Here is a 9,432-nt window from a genome sequence, read left to right on the forward strand (position 1 = left end):
ATTGGTGACCAGCTCATCGAGGCATTGGGTGGCATATCCCGACACCTGGCCACCGTGACCGAGTACATTCCGCGCATGGTAGAGAGTCCCTGGATGCGATAGCCAGGAACACTGCTGCCACAGGCCTCCCAGTTGAGAGCAAGCACCAAGATCCTACTTCTGCATCAGTTAATGTTGGTCCCTCGGCACCCCCCGCTCACGTACCGGTGCAACCACAGCATCTGTCTTCATGCACCCCAAAGAGGCACCGCCTGAGGAGTTCCTCAGCCAAGCGACGGAGCGAGGAGGGGGAAGGGGTAGAGGTGGGGAGAAGGAGAGGAGGGAAGGAAAGTGAGGCGCATGTTCGCAGGTGATGACTGTGTAATATCTCTCCATCTGGGTGTATGCAATTTGTTGCAATGTATGGGGGCTGGGGACCACGTTCCTGCTTTGCCTTTGTATTCTGTGTTGGACATGTTGACCATGTGATTTGTGTCAGTGGTGGAAAAAGTTGGTGTGGCGGGGGTTGGGTGTTATTGGCTGAGATACTTATGGTTTCAGACCAATGTTGCTATTAAACTTGTGTTATTTAACATAGCCTTGTTGCACATTGTATGATAGCTGGATCGTTGCCATGGTAAGGAATCACCAGTATGTAAGGGTTAAATACAACTTATCAAATCAATGTAAACTTTAACCTGCACCAAGGTGATGGCACCATTTATGTCTGAGCTACACATACACAGCAGTGAGTCAGCAGTGTCATGCACATCAGCGCTCTTTCAGGCAAATCTTTCCGCCATCAGCTCCTCATGGTCGGAGTGGGATTTAACAAATGTCAGCCACACTGCTGGCGTCCGTCCCAGTTAGTCCACTTTTTGCGGGCGGTTTTTTGAGCGGGCGATATTCTGGGTGATGAGTGCGAGGTGTGAAATTGACGGTAGGCGATCTCCAAGGCTGCTAGTTTGGGTAAATATGCTCTTTATAACAAAAAACAGTTGCCGGGCATTAATATTGAATCTCGGCGTTAATTCCGTGCGGAAAGCAACACTCGGCGATATGGACGTTGAAATCGCCCATTCCGTTGATTCTGCCCAAAAAAAGTGGGCAGGTGGTAATGTTTTCTCTCGGCATTAAGCAGATTGGGAAAATAACGTTCGACTACAAGTTTCTGTAAAAAGCCTGTCACTTTCCATTTTGTGCCAAAATGGGTGCTATATGGACATTATACGTCATTTCAATGGTAAAATGGGCATTAAACATGCAAAAAAAAATGGAGGTTCTAGACCCATAGACAGTTCGTAAATGGCGGTTCTCGGTGCATGTGCATCGCGTGCCAAGAACCGGCACTTGCGCACGCTCACATCGTACACACTCAGAGGCGGCAATTTACAGCCCAATATTTACAGCACAGAAACAGGCCATTTGGCCCAACAGGTCCGTGCCGGTGTTTATGCTCCACTCGAGCTATCAGATGCGCCACCATTCTGACAAGACTTTAAAATGAAGGCTTGGTCAGAAGTGGGGAAAAAAATTCCACAGCACTAGTTTTCTCCATGACCTGGCCAATATTCCTCTCTAAATCAACACCACAAAAAACAGATTTAGATTCCTGGGACCTGGTAGTACACAAATTTGCTGCTGCATTAACCTACCAACTGTCCCTGCATTTCAATACTAATCTATCTGTTGTAAAGCATTTGGTACATCAGAGGAACAGGGAAGTCACTGTACAATGAGTGTTTGCTTTCTCATATTTCCAACCCCCCCACCTCCCCATTATCTTTCACAAAGCTGCAACAGAGGTTTCATGTGTCACTCAGTTCTGCAAAATTAGTATCTGCACACTGCGTGATAAAAAAAAAATTACAGTGCAGTGCTCTTTAATTGCTGACTCCATATTTTCCTGAGATATAATTTATTTGGATAGAAGCGCTAAATGATTAGTATACTTCGGCAAATATTTACATGCTCAGCAGCTAGCACTTCCTATATACTGCTGGCCCAACAAGACTGAATAACTGCAACAGGTTAGATTTATAATTAAACTGTCCCCCCCCCACCAATTATAAATACAATGCATGCTGATTTTGACAAAGGTTAAAATGTTTATAAACTCCAGCAGAGTCTCTGCCGACTATGGCAAATATGACTAAATGACTAAAATCAAAACAAATGAAAAACCCATCAAATTGTGCCAGACAGTTTAAAGTTGGATCCCAAGGAGATCACAAAGTGAGGTTTCTCAAGTCTACGCTCGAATCATAGAATGGTTACAGCACAGGAGGCCGCCATTTGGCCCGTTGAACCCGTGCCGGCTGTCTGCAAGAGCACTTCAGCTAGTCCCACTCCCTCGCCCTTTCCCCGTACCCCTATTTTTTTTTCCTTTAAAAAAAGTTACTTATCCAATGCCCTTTTGAAAGCCACGATGGAGTCTGTCTCCACCACTCTTTCAGGCAGTGCATTCCAGATCCTAATCACTCGCTGTGTTTTTCCACATGTCGCTTTTGGTTCTTTTGTCAATCACCTTAAATCTGTGTCCTCTGGGTCGCGACCCTTCCGCCAATAAGAACAGTTTCCCTCTATCTATTCTGCCTAGACAAAATCTGACATCTATTTAAATTAAATCATCATTCAGGTTCTTCTTTTAACTTGCCTCTGAAGTTTTCACAAGTGGTTGAGAAAATACACATTTTACATTCCGAGGGGAGTCACTTTCCAGTTTGTCTTCAATACAATCACGTTAGTCACATGCCAAATGCAAATCATTCGAGAAGCTTGATACCTTAAAACCAAGAACCATTAATTCACACGGTGAAGCATACAATCATTTTTTTTTAAAGTTCAAAACATACCTGTATTGCATCTTCAATGAAGACTGCAGCTTGCTGAATGCACAGGTCATCTGTCAATCAAAAAAATTAAAATCTGATATCTTTCAACATATAAAAAGCAATTCAACTCAGTTACCAGAACAGAAACTAATCTATATTTTACATGACTAATCATGTTGGTTTTTCTAGGCCTCAAATTTTTTAATAAAAACTCTATGCATTAAATTCAATTCTCGTCTTTAATAAAAAATGTATGTATGCAGTCAGCTGCAAATAAAAAAACAGCACACAAAACCTAATCCAGGCACAAAGTCCAATGGGCCAGTGTAATATTTAAAATAGGTACAACTTGTATAAACAGCCATTTCCCCAAAATAGATATTGCTTCATATGCAATTTCACGTCAAAAATCAATAATTGCTGTAATTAGAAAGAAAAGATGACTTGAAGAGGACTAAATTGCAGGGTCATGGGGAAAAAGGCTGAAGTGTGGAACTAAATTGGACACCTCTGTCAAAGAGCCAGCACAGGCACGATTGGCTGAATGGCCAATGCTGCAAGATTCTACGATTCTATGGGGAGTACTCCGAGCTGTACAAAGAAAGTCTGGGCCCCTACTGCCCACGTCCCCACCGCGAGACCCTGCCAATCCCTCTCCCCCAGCGACCTTCACAAGTGCCAGCCACCGCTAGTCTGCCTGAACGTTACCAGTGCCTGGCAGACAATATTGGCCGAGCTTCCCACAAATATTCTGGCTTCCAGACCGTTTCTCCCCTGGGAGTCAATATTCCCCCTTGATTGATGATATCCCTACATGCTACTACTTAATAGCTTTGGCATACAGTCTCTTCAGAACACGATACCACTTTTACAATTCAAACTAAATGGTCAGAATATGGACATTGGCGCCTCCTCGCCAACCAATCAGATCACAATTCAGACAGCCATGACTGATCAATCATCCAGCTCCAACACACTTAATGCTGCAGCAGAGATCAGCTTGCAAGGTAGCTCCTTAATCAAGAGATTTTCATATGCTGTCCTACTGAGTTTACATAATGAGCAGTTTCAAAGTCAAAACCTTGCTGCAATTACCAAGCAATCAGAATATAGAAGAACTTCAAATGTATTGGTATAGATTAACACCCAGCCCCCTTCTCCCATTACTCAGCCAGATGTCCTGACACACTCGGCCAATCACCCAGGTCAGCAGTTTTCCAACCAAACTGAGGAATCTATTTAAATAAAAATGCCAATTGCACAACATTGATTGCACACTTTCCCCTCATATGGGCACACCCCACTTACTCATGCTCAGACAACACAGACAGAAGTCAACAAGAGCCACTGGACCTGCCCTTCCTCAATCCGCTAACTGTACATGGCAGTGCTGCTGGGTTTAAATTATACATTTCAGAGGACACAGCTTGTCTCTTAGGGCACTGGCATGTAGGGCTGTTGGGAGTGGGAAGAGTCCAGCCCCGAATGACAAGTCTAATCTGCCAGGTCCCAATAGTCAAGGTTGGCTGTTCAATCATCAATGCAGACTTGCTGGGCAAAATGGCCTGTTTTTGTGCTATAACTGAGATGAGGAGGAATTTCATCTCCTAGGGTTGTAAATCTATGGAGTTCTCTGCCGCAGACAGCTGTGAAGGCTGGGTCATTGAATATATTTAAGGTGGAGATAGACAGATTTTTGAGCGATAAGGGAGTAAAGGGTTATAGGGAGCAGGCAGGGAAGTGGAGCTGAGTCCATGATCAGATCAGCCATGATCTTATTGAATGGCGGCGCAGGCTCGAGAGGCCAAATGGCCTACTCCTGTTCCTAATGTTCTTATGTACCACTGCGCGATTCTACGTAATATTCTTTAGTGCTGCAGATCTAACTGCTACTATTTGAAGAAGGGCAGGGGAGTTCTCCCCAAATGTCCAAGCAAACATTTATCCCTGAGCCAGGGAATGGTGTAAATACTTGTAGAATAATAAACTGCAGAAATATGGGGAAAGAGCAGGGGGGTGGGATTAACTGGATTTCTCCTGGAAAGAGCCAGCAAGGAGCAAATAGCCTCCTTCTGTGCTGCACTACTCAATGATTCTATAAACAGATGATGTGGTTATTATCTCATTACTGTTTGTAATGTGCGCAAATGAGCTGGAATGTTTCCTGCATTACAACAGTGACTACACTTGAGAAAAACTTAAGACAGTAAATCGCTGAGATGCCCAGAGATGGGAGATTTAAATGCAGTTGTTTCCCTCAATCAATTCAAGCTTCTTTGCACCACCTGCATGTGAAAAATAATTAGTCACAAAACAGGTTTGAGCCTCACTGGGAAAACAGGTTCCAGAAACTCCTCCCCTATTGTATGGTCAGCAAAACACCTAATCGTAAAACGTGAAAGTGCATTGCCACCATTTTGACGACAAAGACAACTTGTATTTATATAGCGACTTTAATATAGTGAAACATCCTAAGGCGCTTCACAGGAGTATTATGCAATAAAAATTTGACACCGAGCCGCACAAGTAGAAATTAGCGCAGGTGATCAAAAGCTTGGTCAAAGTGGTATAGAAACATAGAAACTAGGTGCAGGAGTAGGCCATTCGGCCCTTCGAGCCTGCACCACCATTCAATATGATCACAACTGATCATGCACTTCAGTACCCCATTCCTGTTTTCTCTCCATACCCCTTGATCCCTTTAGCCGTAAGGACCACATCTAACTCCCTTTTGAATAGATCTAATGAACTGGCAGAAAACAACTTTCTGTGGTAGAGAATTCCAGAGTCGAGTGAACCTTCGCTGTACTCCCTCAATAGGTACAGCAGGCGGTGAAGGCGGCAAATGGTATGTTGACCTTCATAGCAAGGGGATTTGAGTACAGGGAAGTCTTACTGCAGTTGTACAGGGCCTTGGTGAGGCCCCACCTGGAATATTATGTTCAGTTTTGGTCTCCTAATCTGAGGATGTTCTTGCTACTGAGGGAGTGCAGCAGAGGTTCACCAGACTGATTCCTGGGATGGCAGGACTGACATATGAGGAGAGACTGGATCAACTGGGCCTGTATTCACTGGAGTTTAGAAGGATGAGGGGATCTCATAGAAACATATAAAATTGACAGGACTGGACATGTTAGATGCAGGAAGAATGTTTCTGATGTTGGGGAAGTCTAGAACCAGAGGACATAGTCTTAGGATAAGGGGTAAGCTATTTAGGACTGAGATGAGGAGGAACTTCTTCACTCAGAGTTGTTAACCTATGGAATTCCCTACCGCAGAGAGTTGTTGATGCCAGTTCATTGGATATATTCAAGAGGGAGTTAGATATGGCCCTTGCGGCTAAAGGGATCAAGGGGTATGAAGAGAAAGCAGGAAAGGGGTACTGAAGGAATGATCAGCCATGATCTTATTGAATGGTGGTGCAGGCTCGAAGGGCCGGATGGCCTACTCCTGGACCTATTTTTTATTTGGTTGGAAAATGCCTATTTATGGACTTAAATTGGAAAATACATTGCTTATTGGGGAGCTGTGTGCAGCACCTGTTAATGCACAGTTTAAGTATCATGTTTCTTTAGATACCCACATTGAAATGCCTTAACCCTACTTTGGTAAACGCATCAATTTGAAGCTGTAATCACTTTAGTCTTAGAAATCCCACTATCAGTTCTGCTGCCTGCCCCTAGCCCAGGACGAGTAGCCTCCCGCACCAGCCGGCCCGCTGCCTTCCTGGGACTAGTTTTATGAAGGTAGGACTTATTTCAATTTTTTTTTTTTTTTTAATTGGTTATTGAATTCTTAGAACTTTGTGTTTCCAAGGTTTGGTGGTTTGTAAGGCTTGGTGCTTTAGGTGCAGGAGGCTGAATGGCCTCCGATGTACCTACCTGCACCGATTTCTTTAACTCTCCGCAAGGGTTTTCTGATGTGGCCACATACGCTGGCCTAAGTAGATTTGGAGTAACTATTAGCTGGCCAAAGTTGCCTAAATGGGCAGATCTGACATAGGTGATAATGCCCCCTTTTGAGAAAAAAAAATTATAAACTAAAAAAAAAAAATCATAACTAACTCACTTACACTGGTGCAAATTGATTGTGGAAAATGGGGATTTTTAAGTTACTCCCAAAAAAACTACTACTGGCCAAAATTGAACCCTATAAGCTTAGTCTACTCAATCTCTCCTCTTAGAACAACCCTCATCCCAGGGATCAACCGAGTGAACCTTCTTTGCACCGCCTCGAAGGCAGGTATGTCATTTCTCAGAAAAGGAGACCAAAACTGTGCATATATGAATAAAAGCCTCCCAAAAAGAATGAAAGCAAAGTCCTTTTCTGATAGGTCACTAGGATCATGCCAGATATGAGGAAATACTAATAAGAAAGTTGACAAATTAGGTATTTTATTGTTAGAACACTGATTATAGGGCAACAGAAATGATGGGACAGGGTCGAGCGAAGCAGACTGGTTCCAGCAGTTGAGAAGTCAAGAACAGGGACCATAGATACACAAGCTTTAGAAGCGAGGGAAGGAGAAACCCCTTGTGAGGTACAAACCAAATCAATATTCAAGATTGGACTGGATAGGTAGAAAGAGAGGGTTTGAAGGGAAATGGGAGCAGGGCGAGTAAATGTGATGAGAACTATTTACTGGCATGGAGGGTAAACATAAAAATAAGCTGATTGGGCTGAATGAGCTGTTCTGGTGTTGTAATTATGAAAAACTCAATAACCACCAAACCTCAATACCTCACTGTTGCAAGTTCATAAAAACAATAAAGGTCTCAAAACAATGGTTTACAGCAAACAATTCAAACCAAGTAACAAAAAAAAGTTTTTTAAATTAAAGAAGCCAGTGTTACTTCACTCACTTCCTCCGCACCACTCCACCCACCCCAGTATTGTATTCCCCCATGTACACATGTCCCAATAACTTGTCCCTTGAGCACAGAAATCCAGGCAGACACTCCAGTGCAGTACTGAGGGAGTGCTGTACTGTCGGAGGTGCCGTCCTTTGGTTGAGACCCCGTCTGCCATTTCAGGTGGACATAAAAACTCCTATGGCACTATTTCAGAGAAGAGCAGGAGAGTTCTCCCAGGTGTTCTGGCCAATATTTATCCCTCAATCATCACTAAAAACAGATTATCTGGTCATTATCACATTGCTGTGTGCGGTAGCTTCCTGTAGGCAAATTTGCTGCTGCGTTTCCTGCATTACAACAGTGACTACATTTTAATAAGTACTTCATTGGCTATAAAGCACTTTGGGGCTTCCGGTGGTCCTGAAAGGCACTATATAAATGCAAGTCTTACTTTCTTTCCTTCCTACCTTCACTGCCACCTTCCCCAGTAGCTTGTGCCTGCCCCGCCCCAGTTCCCACCCACCTCCCCTATCCCTTGGCCCCTTCCCAGTCCCTTCTCCCCTTCCCCATCCCTTTGGCCCCAGTCCCTCTTCCCAGTCCCTTGGCCCTCTTCCCAGTCCCTTGGCCCTCTTCCCAGTCCCTTCTCCCCAATCCATTCTCCCTCCAGTCCCTTGACCCCCTTCCCCGCCCACCTCCCCTGTCCTTGGCCCCTTCCCCCAGCCCCCTATTGCTGACCCTGCTCCCTGTACCTATCGGGCTGCTGCTGCTGCTGTTGTTGCGGCTGCTGGTGCGGCGGCTACTGCTGCTGCTCCGGGGTCCCGAGGAATCCGATCTTCGACTTTCCTCGTTTGCACCGAAGCTGTACCAGGACGAGCTGCAGCGTCGGAGAAGCGGGTCTGTCTCCATAATCGCTGACTTTTCGCTGGGGTGGGGAAAAAGTTGGACAGAAATCTCTTACTTTAAAATAAATGCCACAAAAACACACAGACCTACAAACTATTTCCTTCAAAGTTATTCTACTTTCTGACTGAGCGCAGCCACTTTACCTGTGGCCGAAAAGTTTACAAGAAAGTTCACCAACTTTTTCAGCCCGTGTTTCCGCCGCTCAGACTCGGAAAAGTTATCTCCCAAATTTTCCTCCTCCTCCTCCGCTGGCACCGCCCAGCGCTTTAACTATAGGGGCGCCAGTGCGCATGCGTATCTGCCGCCGGCATTCTGGGAGTTGTCGTTTATGTTGACGCGCCATCGCCCACTCGCGGGGAGCTGCCTACCCCCGGCTGGACTACAACTCCCAGCGCACGCCGCGCCAACGCCCTCAAGTGGTGGGAAGGAGGCGTAATGTCACCTGCTCCCAGGTAAAATGCTCACTCGTCCACAATGCCAATTAGGATGACACCGAGTTAGCACATTAAGGGAAACAAAGAACTTGCATTTATATAGCGCCTTTCACAACCTTAGGACGTTCCAAAGCGCTTTACATAGAAACATAGAAACTAGGTGCATGAGTAGGCAATTCGGCCCTTCGAGCCTGCACCACCATTCAATAAGATCATGGCTGATCATTCCCTCAGTACCCCTTTCCCTGTTTTCTCTCCATATACCTTGATCCCCTTAGCCATAAGGGCCATATCTAACTCCCTCTTGAATATATCCAATGAACTGGCATCAACAACTCTCTGTGGCAGGGAATTCCACAGGTTAACAACTCTGAGTGAAGAAGTTTCTCCTCATCTCAATCCTAAATGGCCTACCCCTTATCCTAAGAC

The 9,432-nt window shown here is 44.9% G+C and overlaps 1 protein-coding gene across 3 annotated transcripts in view; it reads right to left on the reverse strand.

The window, feature by feature from the left end:
• tpcn2 (two pore segment channel 2) overlaps positions 1–8,768 on the reverse strand; it is a 68,246-nt gene extending 59,478 nt beyond the window's left edge. For all 3 annotated transcript variants that reach the window (XM_070898612.1, XM_070898613.1, XM_070898611.1), the window contains exons 1-3: positions 8,713–8,768; positions 8,416–8,588; positions 2,835–2,884 (exon numbers count right to left, since the gene is read on the reverse strand). In XM_070898612.1, the coding sequence (XP_070754713.1) occupies positions 2,835–2,884; positions 8,416–8,572 (207 nt within the window). In that variant the 5' untranslated portion in view covers positions 8,573–8,588; positions 8,713–8,768. The remainder of the gene's footprint in view (positions 1–2,834; positions 2,885–8,415; positions 8,589–8,712) is intronic.
• Between the last annotated feature and the right edge of the window lie 664 nt (positions 8,769–9,432).

Source organism: Pristiophorus japonicus, chromosome 14 (assembly GCF_044704955.1).
Source record: "Pristiophorus japonicus isolate sPriJap1 chromosome 14, sPriJap1.hap1, whole genome shotgun sequence".
In the NCBI taxonomy this organism is placed as follows: Eukaryota; Metazoa; Chordata; class Chondrichthyes; family Pristiophoridae; genus Pristiophorus; species Pristiophorus japonicus.